Source organism: Podarcis melisellensis (genome assembly GCF_964234715.1).
Source record: "Podarcis melisellensis genome assembly, chromosome: 4".
Classification (NCBI taxonomy): Eukaryota; Metazoa; Chordata; class Lepidosauria; order Squamata; family Lacertidae; genus Podarcis; species Podarcis melisellensis.
Window position 1 is genome coordinate 50,203,052 of NC_138531.1, and position 24,745 is coordinate 50,227,796.

The 24,745-nt window shown below is 41.8% G+C and overlaps 1 protein-coding gene across 1 annotated transcript; it reads left to right on the top strand.

Moving 5' to 3' along the window:
• Positions 1 to 1,076: 1,076 nt before the first annotated feature.
• Positions 1,077 to 24,701, top strand: TMPRSS2 (transmembrane serine protease 2). The gene is made up of 14 exons (XM_081908755.1): positions 1,077 to 1,292; positions 9,306 to 9,361; positions 10,921 to 11,128; positions 11,677 to 11,763; positions 12,139 to 12,258; positions 13,048 to 13,177; positions 13,777 to 13,887; positions 14,745 to 14,788; positions 15,230 to 15,404; positions 15,902 to 16,077; positions 17,896 to 17,991; positions 19,883 to 20,025; positions 21,386 to 21,538; positions 23,283 to 24,701. The coding sequence occupies exons 2-14, from the start codon at positions 9,347 to 9,349 to the stop codon at positions 23,292 to 23,294; spliced, it is 1,470 nt and encodes a 489-aa protein (XP_081764881.1). The 5' UTR covers positions 1,077 to 1,292; positions 9,306 to 9,346; the 3' UTR covers positions 23,295 to 24,701.
• Positions 24,702 to 24,745: the final 44 nt, after the last annotated feature.

The following is a 24,745-nucleotide window of genomic DNA, read 5'->3' on the forward strand; positions in this document are numbered from 1 at the left end:
TGTTTTACAGGGTGTGAAAGAAGGGCTTTGCACCTTTATACAATATGCATGTGTGCTTGGGCCCAGGGTGTTTTGCCTCATCATGTGCACTACTGACTCCTTGTTGCTACCCAGCTTTTTTTTTTGTAAGTGTCCCTGGATTCACTGAAAAAAATCTGGTAACCATACAATAGGATAGGGTCCTTCAGTGCACCTGAGGCCAACAGGCTAGTTTAGGGAGTATTGGGTCAGGATTGCCAGCTTGGCCCCATGACCGTGGGTGCCGGGGCCATCGGTGCCATGCAGCATGCATGGCCCTGGCACTGAAATATGTGGGTTTCTGGCCCCTTCATGGAGACTTTTGTGGGTGCTCAGGCACCCAGGGCATTGGCACCTCTGTACCTGGCAGAACTGTGGTACACATAGGTGTAATGGCCAAGAGAGAGAAATGGCGGGGCAGCTTGTGAAGAATCTGCCACCCAAGGACATTGCCTCACCTGCCTATTGGTAGGGCCAGCCCTGCAAGACTATCAACATTGGTTCATTAATTCACTGCCAACTCGAGAACTAAAAACTAATAATTCTTTTTTTTCTTTGCAAACATCTTCTTTTAAAGGAGCCAGTATGCTTTAACCTGTTGATTGTCTGCCTCCTGTCACGCAGCTGGCAAAGCCGCTGGAATTCTCCCTCCCCGGAGACGCCTCGCGCAGCCACGCTTACTCGGAAGTAAGCCTCCCCGAGTTCAGTGGGGCTCGCTTCTTGGCGCGTGGATCGAGATTTCGCGGCTGACGAGCCTCCCAGGTATGCGGGAGGGAGCCGCCGTCTTCGGGGGTTTCCTCTCAGGCGACGGGGCAGAGGGTTGCCGCCTAAGCCCCACCCCCCTCCGGCAAGGCAGGCATTGCCACAGAGAGTGACACCTCCGGCGGCGGCGGCGGCGCTCGTCGCCTCACTGCCCGCCCCGCTCGCTCCCTCCCTCCGCGCCTGCAGGTGGATAATAGCCCGTCAAACCCGCCTCTGAGGATGAAGTGATAAAGCGAGAGAGCAGCGAGCCCACAGGAAACGGACGACTCTTCCCCTCGCCGCCAGGCCGCTCTCCCTCGCCAAGTCCGCGCCGCTCTCCCTCTCCCCCTCTCTCGGACTCGACGCGCGGGGACTTTGGCTGTTCTTTTACCTCCTGGGAGAGAGCGCGCGGCGGGAGTGGCGCGGGGAAAGGGAGGAAGGCAAGAAAAGCGTGTCCCTGGGCGAAGGAAAAAGCCGCCCTGCTGCGCCTGGGCTGAAGCTGAGCATCTCGGAGCCTGGCGAAAGCGCCTCAGGTGAGCGCGAGAGTTTTGCCGGTAATTCTCTGGGCGAGGGAGACGCGGGTTGGGCGGAGGGCTGGAGGCGGAGGGATCGATTCGCAAGGACGGCGTCCTCGCTTTTGCGGCCGAGCCCGCCTGTTTTTTGCTTTAAGTACGCGGAAGTGCCCCCCTCTTGTATAGAAGCATATGCTTATTAAACTATAAGCTGTTAATTGGAAGAGTGTTTCGTTGGCTTCCATTCGTGGCCGTTTCTGTGGCGAGAAAACGAGCAGAAACCCCGCTGGGAGAGGCGGTCGTGCCCTTTACGCACAAATCCGGATTCTTTTCGAACCAAAATCGTGGGGGGGGGGGCTTTAAGAAAAGGTAATGGAGTGGAGGGGGAAGCGGGGTAGGAGACATAGCGTGGAAGCTTGGCCATATCACCAGTTTATTTTAAAAGTCAGGACGTGGTGGTGGTGTTTCCTGTGTGTTTGATCTGAATGACCTTGGGACCATACCTCTGCCGAAACACCTGCTGTTTCCTTATTGTTAAGACGTCGGTTTGGACTACAGAGATTTCGGTCCTGTGGATGATATTCAATATTCTAAAAATGACTTACGCTGTATCCAGCCTTACCGGGATGTTTCCCATCATAGAATGGATAAAAGTGATCTGCAGAGGCTGTTAAAGATGTGCATCGATAGGATCTCTTTCTAAGCAGGCATGGGTGGCCTCAATACTTGCAGGAATCGCCTGGGATCCACTACCTAGAATCAGGTACAAAAGTGTACAAGTTAAAGAATTCCGAGGCCCAGGAATAGATCTGAGTTAATTTATTCCACGCACAGATGTTACTTCCCTCCCTGCTTACCCCCCATACTTCATTTCAGCAGAAGAATTGTGGGGGGTAACTTTGCTGGCACCTTTGTTAAACAAGAAGTATGAAATCTTCACCAAATCCTCCAAGCCTCCTGGAGCAGATCCTGCTCCATCTTCTGTCCAGCACTTTTCCATAGAATCTGGCAACTTATTATACAACAGAATTTCATATATTTTTGTTGTTGATAATTCCCTTTTTATTAGATCCTTTCCTCAAGGAGCCGAGGCCACCATATTTGGTTAACACTCTATCCATTTTACCCTCACAACATCCACCTAAGTTAGGTTAGGCTGAGATATGGGGACTGCCCAAGGTCACCCAGAGAGCTTAAAGGCTAAGTGGGAGTTTGGGGCTCCCTGGCCCCAGTCTCACATTCTTGATTACAACATTGCATTTTTAGCTCAATTATCCACTGAAAAGATCAGAACTGCTTATACATGTGGTTCCTATATGGCTTTTAAGTGGAATGTAGCTGCTGATTTGAGCTTGATTAATGGGCCCTGGGTAGATCCATGACACTTCCTTTTTTGTGCAGTAGCACCTTGCACACATTAGGCACTAAATATGGAGTAACCTAGCAGCTGTAGTGTCTTCATAGTGGTGGTAAATATGAGAGAAGTTCGCTTGCTCTGTGGAAGCAGTGATTTTGAAAAACAACATTGTGCAACCATATCTACATATGAGACTTTGTGCTGATTTGAGGAGAAAAGCTTACAAACTGAAGGTGTGTGTCATTACTTCAGGGTAGCTGGGTGTATGAAATGCCCATTAATCCGAGTTCACTTAATTGCTGCTTTTTAAAGTATCTGTTTGGTAGTTACTGGCTACGCAAAACTATCACATGGTCCAAATCTATAATTTGTGTGCTCCTTCCTTGTAGATTAGACTCAGATCACATTTGGGCAGTTTTTATGGGCCTCATTTCCAGTAAGGGATTCAGGTTACATTTCTGCAAACTACCCAAACCAGCACATATTTGCATCTAAATGGGTTGAGTTACACTGACCTTAGTGGAACAAAGGTTACTGTCCTCAGCTTAAAATGCTTTCTTTAAACTGTTCTGCTGGCAGTGAAGGAAATAAAATGAAAATTATGTTCTTGACTTATACTGCACTGTCACAGGCAGATTGAGAAACTAAGCTGCAGTAGTTACACTTGAGTTCAGGGTTCTGCATGTCTAAAGTGGTTTGAAGCATCATCCTAAATTGTTTGAGGATTGGGCTGTCCATTCTATTGTGGGAGGTGGTGGTGGTCGGGAGCTCGAGTTTTTAAAGGCCATTTTCGCTGAGGCTTTGAATGATGTATTTCAGCTATTTGAGCAGGAACAGAAATTCATGTGCAGAATTGTCTTATTGGTCCTTTTTTCATTTTATCATATTGTGCTGTTTCTAAGGGCTATGGGATTGTTCCTTTGTTTTAAGTACTAAGGAAAAAAGGACATGTGATAAAGGGACGGATGTACTGTAGTTTAGGTTTCCCTGGAAGCAAATTGCTTGGGTGAGATGGGGTTTTCCTCTGCCTTCAAAGGCTGAAAGCACTTTATGCATAAGCAGTTCCTTCTGCCTGATAGGGTTACCAGCTTTGTCTGGCAGGGTTGTTTTCCTACCAGCAACTATGTGATAAGCAAAATTGCTTCAGGTGGAACTTTTTTCCTATCTGAATTTTCAGCCTGGGAAGAATTTCAGCCTTTAAACATCTGCTCACCATGGCAGCACTTAAAGACACAGAAGCCTTAATAATAACTTTGTATTCTATGGTCCTGTTCCAGGAACTTCATTATTGAAACGGTTTCTCTTTTTCTGTAGAATACATTCCATTTCTAAGCTTATTTTAATCTCTCTTGTTTCTGCAGTTGAACCGCTATAGTGCTATAGGCTAAGAATGGAGAGTTGGGGAATTGCCATTCACAAATGCACTAAGGCTACAATCCTAACCCCACTTACCTGCAGAGTAAGCCCCATTGAATTCAGTCGGACTTACTTTTGAGTAGACATGGTTAGGATTGCTCTAACTTACCTCATCCACAGTGGGTCTGTGTTAGGATGAGACTGTGACCTACCAGGGAGGCAGGTTTACAGCAAATGTCTATTGACCATAAGGCATATGAAGCACATTGAATACTTGCTTATAATCCTTGTTTGAAAAATATTTTGCTATGTACTTTGAAGATGAAAGTTGAGTGGGGTGTCAGCATTGTTGACCCAAAGTGACATCAGAAAAGTTTAAAAGTGTCCCCTGGGTATCTTTAACTGTTTCCTCTGTATAATAACAACAAGGGCAGGAAAACCAAGTTATATGTGCAGTTAATGTTAATACTGCGGGAGGCAGTAGAGGACAGAGGTGCCTGGCGTTCTCTGGTCCATGGGGTCACGAAGAGTCGGACACGACTAAACGACTAAACAACAACAACAATGTACACATAACACAGATATGCTGTCCTCATGGTTTTGTATCTTTCTGAACTGTGATATGTGTAAGAGAACCTAAATCTCAAGTTTTCCAGTACTAAGAAGCAGATGGAAACTATGGAGCAGACTTTATGATATTCTATCTACCAGTAGCACATGTAACAAAATATTTTATTTTATTGTCTTTCTGCTACTGTGTGACATCTGGTGCTTTATAAATTATGCTTCAAGGGAAACGGGTGACCCAGATATTATTAATTAAGGTGGAGAGACAGTACAGTTACAATTGAGACTGCAGTCCCATGCATGCTTACCTGGGAGTAAGTTCTATTGAACTTGGAGAAACGTGGTTAGACTGCATAGTGGAAATTATATAGAGGGGAAATGACTTCTCTCTCATGCAAAAAAAGAGAGGTTGAAAAAAGCTGTTTCTTTGCTTGGTTAAAATAAACCTAAGTAGCTTCATGTATGTATACATATACATGTATCATCTCTATTTGTAGCATAATGTGTCAACAGCAAAAAATAAAATAAAGGATTCTAATTATAATTATTTGTCCAATGCAGGAACATGTCATTTATTCAATGCTTAAGAGTTTTTAAAATTAAGTGGTTTATAAACACTTTAAAATAAAATATTCATATAATAATGAAAGGTTCCTCAGATTCTGTTAATATTAGCTATTATTTTTTTCAATCCCAGACATTTATTAACTACTGATATTCCAAATGTTAGACTAGTTTTTCCTTAATGTTCCAATTATACATTCAAAATAAATTTGACATTCTGTTAGATTATCATATGTAGCGTATCTCACAGTAAATTAAATGTAACATTGCCTCTACTGTATTGTGTTATGAATTTTCCAAGCATTCAGGTGCAACTGGTTGTGATGTTAAAACTTCTCATGCAAACAAACATAAAATTGCAGGTCTTTGGGTTTCAAAGGCACAAATGAATTTCCATATTACATCAGTCCATGTAAATTTCACCATAGAACTTTAAACAAATGGATTCAGTCATACTCAAGATAATGTATAATTCTGAAAACTTTCCCTTTCTTCAGCAACCTAATAAAGTTGCTAATTTTCATATATGAATTGGAGATGTAGTTGTGTTAAATATTTGTCCTGACTTTTTAGTAATGACGCTCAGTGTTGAACTTTCTCAGTGCAAAATAAGCAAGCAGCACATTCTTCATATGCATACCTTGCCTACTGTGGTGTATATCTATGAAGAACAAATCAGGTGATAGATGCTGTTTCTATTCTGCATGAACGCTTTCCTGTTATACCAATTCTTCCATGATGAGTTCCCTTTAATTTAATTCCTGAGCCTTCTACTGACCACCAGAAAACTGCCTTAAAAGTCCTTTTATAAGTTAGCACTATTTGGAACACTTCCACATACCTGTTCTGGTACTTGATGTTTAAAGCCCTGCCCCTGCCTGAATGGCATGTTATAGCCACACAGCCTCATATCTAAATAGAATGTTGCTTCAAAAAGCACTTTTGGAAAGCATGAAGGCGAGTGTGTTAAACAATACCTTAAATGAAAAAAAAGAGATCTCTGTGCAGGTTAATGGCTTTCTGATTCAATGAGCTCTCGCCCCCTTCCCTGAAAATGATGTAAACACTCTTGGGATACATGCTCTGTCTAGCTGTAAATGTACTTAATGGGAAAAATCTAGTTCTTCTGAGAAGGTTGCTAAAGAAAGTGGTTTTCTTCTGGTTGAAATAAGTCCAGGCCTTATGACCTGCCACACCATGTTATCTGCTACTAAAAATGGTTGGTGCACCAACTGGGGAGGCATGATAAGCTAAGTGAGCACGGAGTTCATAACATTTCTGGTCTAGGGTAACCTAGCCTTGAACTGAGACATCTTTTGGGTGTTTGATTTCAACGTAATTGATACCACTTGGTCAGATGAGCCAGAAATGTACAATTGCCAGCAAATAGAATTGTGGGGTGTTTTTTTTTGTTAAATAAATACAGAATATTTTACCTTTGTCTTGCTACCTAGTAATGAGAGTACATGATGGTATGGTGTGGATTTCTTGATATTGTAGTCAGTGTGTTGAGAATACTTAGGTGCTTCATCAGAGTTTCAGGAAATCCAGCTGTGCGATGTTTGAGAACCAGCTTGGGATGTGATATTATTTTTAAAAAGTTATTGGAAGTTACCAGCATCAGCTTTGCATATATTCCTTATTTCTGTGAATTAATTGTTTAACTGTTTTTAATATTGAGGTTTAAATTATCGTAACTCATTTTGGGACCTGATGGTGAAGGGCGTGTAATAAATTGAAATATATAACAATAAATACTATAATAATTCTAGTGATGGACACCCACCTGCTGTTTCAGTTGCTTCAGCAAACTCCCCTTTCAACGCTTTTCCTGCTCCTTTTAACTTCCACAAGGACAGGTACTTTATTTAACTCTAGACTAACAAAACTATTGCCTGCCAAGAGTGCCTGCTCCGTTGCTCAATGTACGCCTTCTTCCTCATTGGAGCCATAAGAAACCATTTGGTAGCAGCTGTCCAAGGTTTCAGGCAGGATAGGAACCTTTCCCAGACTTACATGGGTTTACCAGGGATTATATCTGCAACCCTTTTTTAAATGCATAGTATGTGGTTTACCACTGAGTTGTGGAATATTTTCAGTTAAAACAATAGAGAAACAAGTTTTTTATAGTTACTACTTTTAGCGTTAGAGGAATTTGCACAAGTGTTTCTTTTTTAAATTTGTAAAGTTTATTAGGATAGGTTTTGGGTAGCATGTGACACTTCATTAAAGGCTGTTCCAATAAAACAAATTACAGTACATGAAACATTTTGGTTCTCCTCTGTTAACCTGGAACAATCTTGCTACAGCTTGAAAATGCTCTGTGGTGGCTTTGAGAGTTGTATGTAGTCCAAGTCTTTGGTGGAATAGTTGCAGTACAGTATTGGAATTTCCCTGGTGTGTTCATTATATGAATTTAAAAGCTGCATGACTGGAAAAAGGATCATTACTGAGTAATTTAAAGGTGGTACTAGTGTTATTTTGATTTTTACTTCCAGGCATGTAATCTTGTGCCACGTAATCATTTCACTGGTTTGGGCTTTAATTTATACTTCCTTGTATGTTCTTTTGTAAATTGAAGCTATATAGTTAGAACTATAAATTACTGACCTGAATACATGTTGCTGACTCAAAAGGGAAGTATCTAGAAAGATCTCAACAAACAAACTTGGTGATGAATGTATCCGTGATAAATAATAAGCTTGTGTACACTGTAAGTTGAGAAGCTTTCCCAGCTTGTTTATTGCTTTTTGTAGGAAACAGAAAGTTTACATCGCATTACTTTTTCTCTCCTTTAGTGCAACATAGTTGACATGAGAAGAATACATGGGGTTAAATTCAAACTAGCAATGCAGAAGTAGGTAGGATTTAAGCCTAAAATCAGTGGGACTAAAATTTGGATTGATATGCTGTGATTCTATACACTAATGGTGGGGAATCTTTTTTCTATATATGGGGGCGGGGAATCAGCTGGAGGCTAGAGCTGATGGTAGGCTGGCTGCAGTGGAAGGAAGAGAAATTGAAAACTGCTGGGGAAAAGATGGGATGGAGGATCCTGGAAAATGGCATGATTGGTTAGGGAACCTGAACAGAAGAACTTCACAGCACAGCATTTTGTGACAGATCCTCCTTGCAATTTAATAAAAATAATTAAGGCTGGAAACACTGATATCTTTGAATTGTAGGCTCCACCACACAAAACGGTATGTGTGCTTCTCGGTAGCATGCACATGGGTAGGTAGGTGTCTGTTAAAAGGGATCAGTCCAGTAGCATACTTAAACCAGTAATGCACTTGGAGGGGAGATGTTTGGTTCCTTTGGGCTAAAGTCCGTCCTGTCATAGTATATAATGCATGCTCAAGGTAAGAGTAAATTTGTTGTTACATTTGAATGGCTGTCAGAAAAAAGCACAAGCATAGTGAAAGAGCAGGAACGCATACATAGATGACTAACCAACTGGTGTTCCGGTCAAATAAATTATGGCTATGTTCTTAAACAATTTATGAAAAGTGTTATTTGTTCAAGGGTTGGAATTTTACCCATTTAACAAAAGGAATGGTGTGAGTTTTGCCTTTTAGGCTGTATAATTTATAATTCCTGAATCAGCAAGGATTCAGTTGTTGAACTAGCCAGATCACCTTCTTCGTAATGGCCCCCTAAATATGAGTTGCTATGAGTTGTTAAGGTAACAGAGGAAGTGGCTGTGTGCCAAAGAGCAGATGGGTAGGGGCCTGCTATAAATGCCTGTTAGAAGACAAAAGCCAGAGCTGAGGTGTGTAAGAGCTGGAAGCTAGAAGCAGGTTGCTGGCAGAAATAATAATAATGATCACAACAACAACAACAAATATAATTACCATAATAATTCATACCCCACTAAACCACTTTAGTGGCTTCCAGCAAATATAAAAACATAATAATGGACAATTAATGGACATTTGAAAGAGGCTGTCTCATTACTTTATTATTACAGTATAACAAAGTTGGATTGATGGGTAAAGTGTGAGTGTCCTCTGCAGGAGTGAATTGTAAGGCATTGCAGTGCAATCCTGTAATGTCTACTCAGATGTAAGCCTTATTGAGTTCAGTAGGACTTACTCCCAGGCAGAGTGTCTGTGGATTGTAACCACAGTTACTTGCTTCCAAACTTTAGTGCATCTTATAATTGAGAAAGTAATTTTCTCTGTTTATAGGTTTGTCTGAAACTTCAAAAGACGAACTGCTGAGAATCAAGATGGAGTCTGATTCAGTAAGTGAATATCTTTCAAAGATAGCATGCCATTTGTGGTGATTTGTAAAAGTGTTTTCAGAAAAAAGAGATGGCAAATCTTATTATAAATGAAGCTTAATTTATGCTTATTGAAAATAACGTCTCCACATCACACCTTTGTCTTAAATCTAGGATCTGATCTTTTTTTAAACGATATTATGGCAATTGGAAAACCAACAGGAAAGCATTGCGTGTAAATCTGCCAAAAAGCATTTTGAACTTTTATGGTGCAAACAGTTGCTGGTGCTTGCTCATCTAAAGTTCATCTCAATTCTTCTAGCAAGTGGGGACGGGTCCATAATTTTGGCCTGGTTTTGCTAGCCAAATAAAAAACTGTTTTTGATGGGGCCTCGTTTAGCTCAGCACAGCAGTGACCCATGAGCCTGTCTGTGAAAAGCCTGACAGAACCCTTGTTGGGACATTGTGGACCTCCACCCTTCCTCCCCCAACTAGGACCTGGGAATACGGTGGGTAACATTGTGCAGCTGTTGACATGATAGCTCCACCCTGCTCCACCCTGTCCCACCCCTGCCATAGCTGTGCTTTCACGCTTGCCAGACAGCAACAGCACACATCCCATGGTGAATCTAGTGAGTAAATTGTGGAAGCCTAAGAAGCGGGCTCGATTTGTAACAGGGTGGTGCTGTGGGTTAAACCTCAGCGCCTAGGACTTGCCGTTCGCATGGTCGGCGGTTCGAATCCCCGCGGCGGAGTGCGCCCCCGTTGCTCGGTCCCAGCGCCTGCCAACCTAGCAGTTCGAAAGCACGTCAAAGTGCAAGTAGATAAATAGGGACCGCTTACTAGCGGGAAGGTAAACGGCGTTTCCATGTGCGGCTTTGGCTCGCCAGAGCAGCTTCGTCACACTGGCCACGTGACTCGGAAGTGTCTGCGGACAGCACTGGCTCCCGGCCTATAGAGTGAGATGAGCGCACAACCCCAGAGTCTGGCAAGACTGGCCCATACGGGCAGGGGTACCTTTACCTTTACCTTTGTTCTACTATAGTGCCAAAATGCTTATAGAATTCTATAAGCATTGGGACCTTATCAATGCAGCACAATAGAAAACATCATCTGTGGGTAGCCACTACATTAGGCAGCCCTTAGAAAAAAAATTGCTTCTGAAATCATTAACATTGGGTTTGTCAATTGACAGTGAACATAGCAGCCAGGGCAGACTCGGCACTTCTTATGGCAGTCATGGGGGGCCATCACATGTTTTCTCTGCTGCTAGCACTGATTTAGCAGCAGGCAGCACCCCTCAGCATATTCCACCAGGCCTTCAGACATGCTCCATGGGTGAACAGTGGGAGCAGCCAAGCTCAGCTTTCATACATAGTGGCCGTTTGCCATTTTAAGTTATCTATAATGCAAGGTCTTGGTTTATAGATATATGAAATTTACTGATGATTGGTGATTGTTTTACTGATGCTTTGTTAATTATTCTGTATGGTTTATGTTTTATTTGTGATGTTCTATTATATTGTTGTTTTTCATTGTTTCACCTGATTTTGTTTCACCTGATTATTTCTGATTTTTAGAGGCCACCTCCGTATTATGAAAATTTTGCCTATCAGCCAGAAAATGCAGCTTCTCATAGGTACTTCGGTGGCTATAACATGTATCCACAATACCCACCTCCGTATTATCCTCCATCAGTGCCACATTACGTCCCCAGAATTTCTACTCATGAATCAACTCCAGTGCCAACAATAGCACAACCAAAGTCTACAAAAATCTGCACGCCAAGTAAGCTTTTTTCTTTTCTTTTTTTTAAAAGCAAGATTTTCTGTAATTATACCTGTTGTATAGGTTTCCAAAAAGCCTCTTTGTATTTGTTCATATGTTTAAACATTGTTCACATGGTTGTATAGTGGTACCTCGGGTTAAGTACTTAATTCGTTCCGGATGTCCGTTCTTAACCTGAAGCAACACTTTAGCTAATGGGGCCTCCTGCTGCCGCTGTGCCATTGCTGCTCGATTTCTGTTCTCGTCCTGAAGCAAAGTTCTTAACCCGAGGTACTATTTCTGGGTTAGTGGAGTCTGTAACATGAAGCGTCTGTAACCTGAAGCATATGTAACTCGAGGTACCACTGTACTTCCATTGTTGTACCTTGCGGGGGGCAAGGGTAGCAGGGAGAATAGAATGGTGGGCAGTTCATTGAATTAATGATGTTATGGATTTTTTTTGGGGGGTGGGGTGGGCTGCTTTTCTTTAAACTGGTATGTACCTGTAGGTTAGGAATAGACTGTCTAGTCTTACAACTCATGAAAGTTATTTCTCTATATATTTTCAGGACTCAGGAAAATATTGTTACTCATTCTAGCCATTGCAATACTGCTAATAGGAGCCGCAATTGCATGTGTTCTCATCTGGTTTTTCGGTAAGGATCTGTTTGTGTTTATAGAAGATTAAAATGTCTTGCAACATGTTTGCCTGTGAAGTAGGTTAGGTAGGCTGAGAGACAGTGACTGGCCCAAGGTCACACAATGAGCATCATGGCTGAGTGGGGTTTTGAGCCCAGGTTTCCCAGATCCTACATTCTTAACCACTACCCCACATTGGCTCTCTTAACAACCACATAATGATTAAATTATGGACCATACATGCATAGTCATGGCCACAAACGTCTGATAGCATTAGTCCATCCTGCTTCCTTTTCTCCCCACCCATATTTGAAATGGTTTTGCTCATGAAGCATGGCGCTCTTTTTGTTCCCAGTGAAGTAGATTTCTAAATCTGATTTGTTTCTTTACAGTGACAGACAGTTGTTATGGCTCCAAGATACGGTGTGGCACTCTGGGAGTTTGTGTGTCACCATCTCAGTGGTGCAATGGAGTAAACGATTGCCCTAATGGTGAAGATGAAAATCGTTGTGGTAAGTGCATTCAGTGAATTATTATTCTTTTTTAAAAAATTGAAAGCCCCTCCTCTATAGTCAGCCTATAGTCAATAGTAGCTAATATTATCTACGGCTAGATTCTGTGTAGCAGTTGTTGGAGACATGCAATATTTCTCACACAGGACACTGGCAGTCATTGCTTCAATTACGGTGACCTGCAGTCATTGCTTCAATTATGGTGAGGTTTCCCCTGTGCTGAAATTCTCCTGACACAGTAAGCACAGAAGTACAGTAAGGGAAATATTAGGGCCATGGCTGGCCTGCTGCTTGTGATCTTAGAACAACAAACTTATTTTGTCGTCTCCCAAGTAAAGTAATCAGCCACAAGTTGGAAATAACCTCTGCCTCGGGGACGGGGAGCCTGTGGCTGCCCACTGTTCTTGGATTCCCATTTCCCACTGTCCCTGACCATTGACCATAGTGGCTGATACTAAAAGAACTTGGGAGTTCAATAACATCTGAAGGACCACAGCTTCCCCATCCCCCTTCTTTAAAAATATATATTAAAGATTTTCTTTGATTAAAACCCTGCCTCTTCTACATGTTTGGATAATTACTACAAACATCCACACAGAGGCCCCTCCCAGTGTTTGTAATCTTACCAGCAATGCCCACCTACCCTTTAGCAACACCTGGCTTCTTTTTGCAGAAAGGGAACATCAAAGTTGCAGCAGCTGCTGTAAATGGGTCAGCTAGGTAATCTCCTTATTGAAATTTGATGGTTCTGAGACTTTTATGTCATCAGAAAATTTATTTTTGTTTTAGTTAGGCTTTATGGACCAGATTTTCTCCTGGAAGTTTATTCATCTAAAAGCAAAAAATGGTATGGTGTTTGCTATGATGATTGGAATAATGAACATGGAAAGACTGCCTGTGAGGATTTGGGATATAACTCGTAAGTATAGTGATATTTTAATTATAGCAAATATAGACTGAAATAATTTGACTGCAATAATTTCCATATAATGAGGGGAAGGACTAGACCATGTGAAAAATGAACATAATATTTTAGCTGCAGTTCATTCCTTTTCAGCTTTTTATTGTGATTAAAAAGTGTGCCTAAACATTCTGGTGTTTCGCCTATAACTTAGGTTTAAGGTGCCATTTAGCTCCTAGCTTTCACTTCTCTGTTTCTAACACTGCTGCATGTATCTTGATTACTGATATTTGCAGTAATACTTTTATTATAGCAGTGAATGTAGTAATGGTGACAGGAGGAACAAAATTTGAATTCCACACTGTGCCAGATCTTTCAACAAGCTTTACAATGTTTCATGTAAGTGCTGGGAAAATAGATATGGCTCCCAAAATCATTATAATGCAGAACTCTCTAATGCAGCAGATACTATTGGGTAGTGCTCAAAGCTGGTGAAGAGGGAGTTCATATCTAGTGGCATTAAAAAAAATAATAATGCTTAAGCTGATTGTGTTGTGTGTATGCATGCTGAAATAGTTAAGCGCACATGTTTGAATGTTCACTCCTATCTTTGACAGGAACACATATTTCAGGAGCAAGGGATTACCACTCAAAACTGACTCTAGGAGCTTTATGAGGTTGAATAAAAGTGCTGTGGACACAGACTTGCATAAAAAACTTTATAACAGGTGATACTTCTATAATTTTTGCCTACTTTTAAGGGTTTGACTCCCAGAACCATTATAATGCACAACTGTTGTCATAGGGGAGAACTTAATGATTGTTGGCATAAACAATTCTTAATAGAAATTGAAGACATTGAGCATATTTAATAGAATTTGAACTCATCAAACATATTTTACCAAGTTCTGTTCTGTGCATATAGAAGACAAATGTTTGCAGTTCAGGAATACTGCCCTTGAGTTGTACCCAACTGCCTTCTACTCATGTCCAGATTAGCAGTCGAAATGTGGAGGCTGCTTTAAATTGTGGGACATGTAACGAAGCAGATCTTTAATATACCAACCTGGAAATTTTCTCCCCTCCACTGCAAACTTTTTAAAGCTGTGCTCAGTACCCAGTAGCTTGCAGCAATAGTTGTGCCAGTCTCTCCTTCAGTGTGAGAATATGCCTTGGAATTCCACCATTAAGAGCTGGACAATACTTTCAGCACTGGTTATTCTGCTGTGAATGGGGGGGGATATGGGGGGGGTGAGCTGTGAGGAGCACCCTACAATGCCCGAGTAGGAGGACCATACATTTGTGTAAATTACCGATTGATACCCTCTTTTACCCTTGTGGAGTCTATTAGTGTAAAGCCACTTCAATATGTTTTGAACATGTGGTGTACATGTGGAGCTGATTGTCTAGATTCTTCCTGCCCAGGTGGTACCCTGCCAGAAGGGAAGCTCCTGATTTACATGAGAAAATGTGTGCAGATCTGGTGGAATGATTACTCCCACACTGTTGTAGAGTATAGGTTCATGTTGAAGTTGAAGCCTCCTTCATACATAGTACAAATATATATATACTATTTGTGTTACAGCAACCAGTGTCCATCGCTACAGATAGTGTCTCTGAGATGTATAGGTAAGTGTTGCAATGCTGTTTAGTTTTTAGTTAACTTTTTCTGTTTTTATTTGAATTAACCTTTTCTGTCTTGTGCCTGACTTGTAAGAATCCTAGTAAGTAAATGAATTTATGTTGATATGGCTGGGGTATGATTAAATTGGCCAAATACATTTACCTTATTTCATTTGGAGATTCTGGGTTCTATTGTTATAAAGCCACTGTTATCATGAATACGAATTAATATAAAATAGAGATCCTGATTTCTAAGGAACTGATATTAAGTGACTGTAAATCTGACTGTAGGCAACATGGCTATGGTAACTCCTAAAAGGAAGGGCAGGATACATATATTGTTGTCATGAGAGAGTCATAAATGGAGGCAGGAAACATCCTGTGACTTATGTTATGGATAGTTTACTTATGAATGTTTTACTTACGTTTCCTCTATTTTTTACAAAGCGTGTGGCAATTCCAGTAAAGTTTGGAATCCTCGAAGCAGAATTGTGGGCGGAACTGCTGCCTCCCCTGGTGAGTGGCCATGGCAAGTCAGCCTTCATATACAGAAGATTCATCTATGTGGAGGGTCCATTATCACTCCTGAATGGATAGTAACTGCAGCTCACTGTGTAGATGGGTAAGTCTCAAACAATTTCTCCAAATTATGTGTCCCATGGGATTTTGTCTTTTGTATGTATAATGGCTCTGGTTTCTAAAACTTGTGAAAAATTATTAGGAACCATTTTTGTCTTTCAGTTTTTAAACAGAAGAGATGTAGGATCTGGCACTTATTTTTAGCCATGTTGAAATAATTTTCAAGGAATGCCTAGACAACATTGTGTCTGTTTGGTGGGCTACGGAGAACTCGTCTCCTTTTGGTCAAATGTTCTCGAGGCTTTTTGAGGGGTGTTTTGCTCCTTTCTCCTCCTCTTTGCTAGGTCCTAACAAATGCAGACACACTGACAGAAAAGATCCCTATGGTATCTACACATGGCTTTTTGCTATCTATATAGGGTTGTAACCAGGAATGTTACTTTCTTGACAGTAGACCTTAGCATTAGGTGTTGATGCTGCAGCAACATGAATCATGCTTGAGAATAAATCATAATTGTTAGCCTTCATTTTGTTTCCTAGGGCATATTCTCATCCATTTGACTGGACAGTTTATCCTGGGATCATGACACAGCAAGAAATGCGTCCTCATAGGGGCTACAGTGTAGCCAAAATAATTTCTCATCCAAACTATGATTCAACTACTAAAAATAATGATGTTGCCCTTATGAAGTTACAGCGTCCTCTACTTTTAGATGGTACCTATCTATTTATCTGTGTATATACATGTATATTTTATCTTTCTATTACCTGCTCAGTGCAGCTAACAAAATCAACATTGCATCAAGCTAATTGCACCAGATCAGTACAAAACAACAGAGGATGATTTAGGGGAGCATGACCAGTTCAGTTGCACTGGGTGCAGTGCCTCAGGAGTTCTGCAACTATTATGTAGAATGGAAGGCAGAGGAGGCAGGGAGTGCTAAATTTCGGTGTTTGCACAAGGCGCTGCTGAAATTTGAGACCCCAAGATCTGCCACTGAAAATGATTAAAATGAAAGATGTGATTCTATGATGATAACCTAATAGAAAATTGGAGAATCAGCAGTACAGTAGTACCTCTGGTTACGTACTTATTCATTCCGGAGGTCCGTTCTTAATCTGAAACTGTTCTTAACCGGAAGCACCACTTTAGCTAATGGGGCCTTCCGCTGCTGCCACACTGCCGCGGTGCAATTTCTGTTCTCGTCCTGAAGCAAAGTTCTTAACCCGAGGTACTATTTCTAGGTTAGCGGAGTCTGCAACCTGAAGTGTATGTAACCCGAGGTACCACTGTAATAGCAAAAAGTTTACATTTCAAAATGTAGCAACAAGCCAGTCTAATCCACTATACTGAAGCACCAAATGTAAGTTTGCAAGATTTTTGCCTCTTCAGAAGCGAGTATTGCATCATGCACGCAGCTCTGCCTTCATCCACCACTGCTGTGGTGACTGGGCCAGGGCCTCCGCCTTTGCCGCAAGGCCTCTGTGGTCATGGCATCAGCAGGGTGGGGGAGGCGGAGCGTGTGCAGTTGGGCGTCCACCCACTACCACTCTCCACCACTGCTGGCTCTCTGGCACTCCAACAGCCTCCACTGAGGCCTGCTGCAGACGCACCCCATAAGCACGCCTGCGGCCACAGTGAGCTACAACAGAGGCCCCACAATGAAGGGTCTCTGTGGAGGCCACCAGAGTGTCAGAGAGCCAGCGAGGTAAAGCTGTGGTGGGTGGAGACTGAGCAGCGCACATGTGTGCAACATGACTGCCGGGCACCCACAATAGAAATTTTGTGGGTGCCCATACACCCAGATCTGCCCCCACCAGATGGCACCAGTGGCCTCATTGTCCTCCATATGTCAGAGTGATAATGTTTACACCAGGGAGCTTCCTGTGCTTGTGTTGACTCCCCCTGTATTTTATGCAAAATACTGTTGAAAATGGACAGTGCCCGAAATAATGTAAACACCTGCAGTGTCAGTTTTTATTTCCTTTCTCTCTCTTCCATCTCCAAACTTCCATGTTTGTGGGATGGTGGGGAAAATAGCGTTTTATTATTTTTTTATTTTTTAAATTATTTTCAATTTTATACATTTCAGTAATTTTGCAATCATGTTAACATTTCGAAACTCAACTCCCCCCCTTTCTGCGGTTCCTTACATTTTTTTAATATATTTTCAGCATATTCCAATTAACTCAACTTAATCATTTATTCATCTATTGAAAAATGTAGTATTAAGTAAGGCGAGTTGCTGCTTTTATTACTCTTAACTTGTCTCCAACCTTAGTCACATCTAGGCTTCTGCCAAAAGTGTGTTTCTGGTGGGTAAAGGTTTCTTGCCTTGGTAGCTCCTATACAGTGACTTTTATCAACAAAAATGCTCATTTCCTCAAGGAAATTAGAGTGCTAGTAGAAATCAGGTACTATGAAAGCCCCCAACCTTCCATGTTAGAAGGGCTGAGAGTGCTGTTCTGGCAACTCTCTATCAAATCCTTCTTTCTGCACAGTTACTGATTAGCAATATGTTCTTGCCTCATAGAGTTTGTAAGTCCCGTTTGTTTGCCCAACCCTGGAATGATGTTTCAGCCTGAACAACAATGTTGGATATCTGGATGGGGAGCGAAATTCCAGCGAGGTAAAATCAGTTTCTACCAAAGTCTGGGCTTTCCTTTAATTATATGTTGTGGCACTTTGGACTTGCTGCTATAAAAATATTAAAATAACTGGCTTGGTTGCAACAAATTAAAGTGACCCAGTTAAAAGTCACTCTTTATGTTGGAACTAGATTGTTAGTGCAATATCACCTTATATATGTCCTATACATGTTTGTTGTTGCTATGAATCTTTTGTCACCCTGAGCCATTACTGATTTGCCTATGTTTTGTTCCAAATGGAAAAAGCCACCAGATATTTTGAGGAAAGTGACACACAGTTGTTGCTTCACTACATAGCATGTTCTCCTTCATGGAGAGCATGTGTTGCGGTGGGGTCTGCTGAGCCACCCCTCTGTTACCAGGCAGGGTCTCTAAAGATGGCCTAGGGCAGTGATTGGTTCACTGGGTTGCTGGGGTAAAAGTTATGTTGCAATTTTGGTGGGAGGGGTAAAATGTTTAAATACTCTGCACGCAGCCTGGAGCTTTCTCTTTGCTGCGTGCAACGGATCACCCGCCCTTGAGTAAGGGGTTGTTGCATTGACCTTGCTATGCCTGTCATGGGGTCGTCTGCCGTTGGGGCAGGGGCCTGGTAGGAATTTTGTCCATCGGGCTGATTGGTTGGGCCATTTGGTTTTTGCCTACTGCGTAGCAAATCATCACAACTTGTAAGGTTGTGGTTAGGCATTGGTTATAAATTGGTGGAGGAGGGGTTAGGATAGGCTGGGCCTGCCCCTCCATGGTTGCTGCGGAAAGGGAATTCCGTTAAAGGAATCCTGGGGCTTGCCATCTTTTCGTCCAATCCCTGGAATGGGACTAGGGCCGGCAAGCCTTTGGGGAGCATGCGGATGAGAATTGAGGGTCTGTGACTCAGCTCCATTTCTCCCCGACTTGCTTTCCCCCGCACTGTCTTTCGGTGGTGCCCGGAAGTCAGTTCTGTCCCCAGGCGGGGGGACAGATAGTCTTAACCAATGCCTAAACAACCACTCACGGTTTTGTATTTAAATAAAGTTGTGGCCAAAATTATGCCCAAAACCTTAAACAAAAATTAAGTGTGTGTTGTGAGTTATTTGGGGGGTGGCTTGGGGACCTCAACACGCAAATAGCCTACATCCTCACTGACCCTTGGCTATTCTGTCTGGAGAAGGTGAGAGTTACACTTCAGCAACATCTCAGGTGCCAAATTTGGGGGAAAGCAACAAAGGTTGCAGTCTGAGACTCGGAAGGAGAGTCAGAGTTAGCTGTAAACTTGAAGGCATCGCAAGATCCCGAAGAGTTTGTATCAGGATCTGTTTTCAGCAGTGCTGCTGCTACAGTGATACCTTGGAAGCCAGATGCCTTGTGAGTCGAAGCCGCAAACCCAGAAGTTAGTGTTCCGGTTTGCGAATGTTTTTTAGAAGCCGAAAGTCTGACGTGGCTTCTGATTGTGTGCAGGAAGCTCCTGCAGTCAATCGGAAGCCGCGCCTTGGTTATCGAACGTTTTGGAAGTCGAACGGACTTCCGGAACGGATTCTGTTCAGTTTCCAAGGTACGACTGTATTTGTAAATCTAAATATTATAATGCTGCATAAGTCTCCAGTGAGTACTCCCTCCAAAGGAAGTAAAATGCAGTTATGCACTTCCCCTAGGGTTTCTCACTGCTCAGGAATGTGGGGAACAGATAATAGTTTGTTTTGTGTATATGAAATGTCTTGTTTAATGCAGCTTTGAAAAAGACATTTGGAGACAAGTTGCAGTGCTTTGTCAATCCATTGAACTGCATTTTTACTGCAGAGTCCATTGCCTATATGTCAACATTCTGCAGCTGAAAGTTTTAGTAGCTTGTATTTGACTGGCTCGTAATATGTTGTTTTTGCACCTATTTTTCAACCTTAGGTAACACTTCAAAAGAACTGAATGCAGCAATGGTACCTCTGATAGACTCAACTATATGTAATAATAGGTATATCTATAATGGACTCATTTTGCCTACCATGTTCTGTGCTGGATACATAGAAGGAAAGGTGGATTCTTGTCAGGTAATGTCTCTCTATTTTAAGTGAGAAAGCAGCGCTTAGATTCTAGCATGAGCTCTTGTGGTCAAATAAGACACAGTGCTAGTTTAGCCACATGAAGCCCTAAATGGCTTAGGAGCAGGTTATCCGAGAGATTGCCTTGTCCCACATATGCCTCACCACACCTTTAGAGAACCTTCACAGGTTCTGCTTTGCCTGCCTTCAACAAGTGAAGTGAGGTGGGTGGCTACCAGGGCCTTTTGGTTGTCACGTCTTGGCACAGAGAGACTCACCATGGAACTTTCATTAGTGTCTTCCCAGTGCTTTACCCAGGCTTTTAAAGTGTTTTACATCTGGCCTGTTAGACCACCCTGAGACCTGTGGTTATAGGGCGATTTACACATTTTAATAATACCAATAATATAGGCTGAGTTTATGGAAAGGAAGTAGTTTTTCTGTCTTCCATTGTGTTTATTGATAAGTGACCATAGAAATGTTAATACAAATAAATAATGGTGATTAGTTCATTGGAAAACATGTTTGACTGATTTAAAAGCATTTCTCATTGCTTTGGTGAACTTCCTTTACAGACGGAGGGTGACCTCTCTCAACCCCCCTCCAGTTTTCCTGTTCCTACATGTTTTCCCTATCTAAAAGCTAAACAGAACTTCTGAAAACCATTCAATAACTATTAAAGGGCTGTTTACTTTCAGAAAAGTTAGTATTAGCCAGACGTTGTAGGCGTAGGGCTCCCTGCCAGACGACATTGGTGCCACCACTGAGGAGACTATTATAGCAGATGATGATTCTAGGTAGCATACAGTGGTTAAGTAAATTGCACAGGTCCTGCCCTTAGGCTTACAAGCTCAAAAACAAAATATGAAATGGAAGAGGGATAGGAAGGAGAAAGGGATAAGTAGAAGTAAATTCAGGTACCAAAATTTCTTAGCTATGTAATGGGCAATTGAGAAAGTTGTGGGAGAAGAGAAGCCAGAAAGGAGTTGGTCCCAGTGACTTCCTCAAGTAGAGTTATGTAAAATGAATGGAATTTTAAGCAGGGCTCCTCACCTGGCTTCTAGTGTTTGAGCAAACACAAGAAGATAAATTAGGTATACAGGGTCTAGACAGTCAGAGCCTTTTCAGGTCAAAACAAGTAGCTCATATATGGCACATTGCCAATGCAAATGCTATAAAACCCATCTAATATAGTCACAATGGATCTCTTCGTTAGTAGGCAAGAAGTTTCATTCTGCAGTAGTTGAACAAAGGGTTTAAAAGCAGCAGTAACTTTACCGTGGGTTGCAATGAAAATGATTACAATTTTCCTATAGAAAACTCTGCATGTGACTTATAGGGTATAACTGTGTTTCCTCTCTTGTTTTAGGGTGACAGTGGTGGTCCATTGGTAACTCGGAAGAATGCTTTGTGGTGGTTAGTGGGTGACACAAGTTGGGGAACGGGCTGTGCTAGTAGATACAGACCTGGAGTTTATGGTAACATGACAGTGTTTGCAGACTGGATTTACAGAAATATGCAGGTAACCTTCTCTGAAATAGTTTGATAGCACTTTCCGAGGTGGGTTTTAGTGGTTGTCAGATACATTGCAGTAATGATGAAATGGCCACTGGGCTGATGGACAAGAGGCGGGGTGGGGAGTGGTAGCCTTCCCTGCCCTTTTCTGCCAGCCAAGCTGCTGCTTGGTAACAAGAGGAGCAAAGCAGGGATTGCAGGTCCAGGTTGCCACAAGTGGACAGGGGCCTGGCTCATTTGTAAGGGCAGAGAATTTTGTCTGTGTTGACAAAGGTGTTCAGTGTGTGTGTATCAAATTTGCTTCAATCATGCTGGAGCACGGCCAAGAGATGGAAGTCAGGGACCTGGCTCTATATAGACAAATTTGTTTAAACATTTTCTTAAAAGGGAAATGAAAACTTGGTCTTCCTCCACATCATGTGGGGCTGGAATGACATAACTTTTGCTCCAATCAATTATCTCTAGCCTGCTCCACCCAATATGATTGGGGAAAGCTAGGTGACTCCATGTGCTCTGCAGAGTTGCCTGGTTTTTACCCAGTAGCTCCAACCTTGCCCTGCTATCTATCTATACATTAGGCCGGGTTTCCGAGTCTACAGCTGTTTTTAGACTACAGCTCCCACCATCCCTAGCTAGCAGGACCCAATGGTCATGGATGATGGGAATTGTACTCCAAAATAGCTAGTTACCCAAGTTTGGGAAACCCTACATTAGAGAAAGTGTCTTTGATGTGTCTAGATCCAGCCTAGAACAGGGGTTGAAAACCTGTTGCTCTGCTGACTATTAACTTCCACCAGGTACAGTAAACATGGCTTTTAGTCTGGGATGGTGGGAGCTGCCCATTCCTTAGACCCTCTGTTATTAAGAGAGCTCCTCCCTACCAAAGTTCAGGTGATAGCAGCCCCAAAGAGGGCATTTTGTGGCAGCCCCTAAGCTGTGGAATTTACTCCCTCTAGAGGTGTATATGGCACCTTCATTACAGTTTCCCATATGCTGAAGATGTAGCTCACTCCTGGCCTTTCATACTGGAAAGCTATTTAAGGAGCCACCCTATATTTCTGCGTGCAAATTGTTTTAACTGATATAATTTTAAATTGTTGTAATCTTTCCCAGGACCTCATGTAAGAAATTGCATAACTAATAGCATCTGGAGGGCTAAAATGTACATCTCCTTTGTTTTTGTGAGAGAAATAATTGATGGTGGTGACAGCAGTGGCACAAAGGGGAAGGCAGGAGAGAACAGATGTGTAGTGTGTGCACAGGCATGTCCACTCTGGAATGCCATTTGGCCACTTCTGTTGAACTTGGCTCTCAAGGCACAATATGGTTCCAAATGTGTTATCTCCCATCAAGGAAACTTTTTTTTGGGGGGTGGGATGTTTAGTCAGTCAAGACACAGATACAGTTCTCCTGCAACTGTCTTTTGTCTCTGCGGTAGGAATTACAAGGTGTGTTCAGGCACACCCTTTGGCTGCCACCTTCGGTCATTTGCAGGTTGCCACGACCTGAAAATTTATAGTTCCATAGAAAGACTTGCCAGCCCTGCTATGGTTTACTCATGATCCTGCATTACAGGGATGAAGAGAATGTGAGTCAAGATCCCTGAACTTGTGGGAGCAGGGGCAGTCAAGAATTCAGTGACACCACTTGCTTCTTACCTTGAACAACTGATTGCGTTAAAAGTTCACGTAAACATTAATAAATTCAATACTTTGGATTGAGGTTGCTGAAACTTGTGTTTTTCCTAACAGGCGAACAGATGATGATATTCAGCCATACACCCCTGCCCTCCATGGAATGAATGGTGCCCCTGATGTATCCGATTGCTTCCAATGGCTTTCTTGGTCTTCATCATTCCTGTACTAAGCGACTCTTAGGACCTAAACACTTGATAATTCTGAATGCTTGCAAAGTATTTGGGGCCATTTGCACTGGGAATGTCTTAATATCAAGCGGTGTAGGTTGAACAAGATTCTCTTTCCTTCAGTGTAGGTGCCCCTGGTCACTATCACTCCCTTATCAAGTTGCTAAACTTTTCTTCATTTTGGAGGATTCCCAGCCAGTTTTTTCTTTTTTTAAGTTTCATTATAAATCCTATTTATAAATTGCTGTTACTGCTGTCTTTGGAATAGCACAGCATCTTGTTTATTTTCTTGGTTTTATTTTAACTTTTAATATATTATTATCTGTGAATATCTGGGCTGCTGGCTAGCCCAGTTTTTCAAGATTGAGGATAAATGTCTTACTGTAACATATGAAGAGACCTTCTCCAATACTCCAGTACTACTGAGATGAATAATACTCTCCTGGGTCAGGTACCTTTACTTCCTTGTGCTCTGTCTAGGTATTATATTGATTCTGAAATCAAGTCTATGTTCAGGTTTATACTGAATTCCTCCCCTCTTTCTGATATAAAAATTAGAGTTTGGTTCAGAAAATGGGAAAACCTTGAATTTTATTTTGTTAGAATATTCCCAGCTCGTATCTGATGCAGAAAGGATAAAACTACTACTGAGCCTCAGTAAACAACCACCTGGATAAGTTATTTACTTATGTGCTTACTCATGTTTAGAGCCTGCAGAAAGTAGCTAGGGAACAATTCAACAGTTTTCCCCAATCTCTTTCCTGAGCAAAGACTAAATATGCTCTTGTGAATATTTATTACATGCGGTTGGCTGCTGTTAATCCACATGTTACTGGAAAAGTAACCACTTAATCTTACAGCTACCTCATTTTGTAAGAGAGAGTGGCAACATTTATCTATTAAGCAGGGATTTTTTACAATTAAAATTTACAATTTTAATAATGAATTCAGAAATAAACTTAAATATGGAATGTGTAACAGCATTAAAATCTGGCAAACTGGGGATTTCTTGTGATTCTCACGGACTGAAATTACTAAACTGCTGCTATTGAATTGCACTTTTTTTTTAAAAAATGTGCCTGTTACTGCAGCAACTTTCATTTCAGGGTTTGCCGATAAAGTTGGGTAGTAATGAGTCACTCAAATCATTATTTAAAGGAGACGTACTGATAATACTATGAATATAAATCTTGCTGAATTGTTAAATAGTTGTGCCACTATTTTAAGAAGCAAATATTTCTTTACTTCAAAATTGAAATACAACATGTATCTTATGTACAAATAAATAATTTTTTTACTCTCTTAACCTTTTGGCTAATATTTCTTGTGTTTCTTGTGATAGTAGGACCA

Excerpts from the sequence above, each read along its gene's own strand:
- TMPRSS2 (XM_081908755.1), top strand. Across the intron at positions 11,764-12,138 it reads TGTTCTCATCTGGTTTTTCG|TGACAGACAGTTGTTATGGC; the intron begins GTAAGGATCTGT and ends GTTTCTTTACAG. Across the intron at positions 13,888-14,744 it reads CATAAAAAACTTTATAACAG|CAACCAGTGTCCATCGCTAC; the intron begins GTGATACTTCTA and ends TTTGTGTTACAG.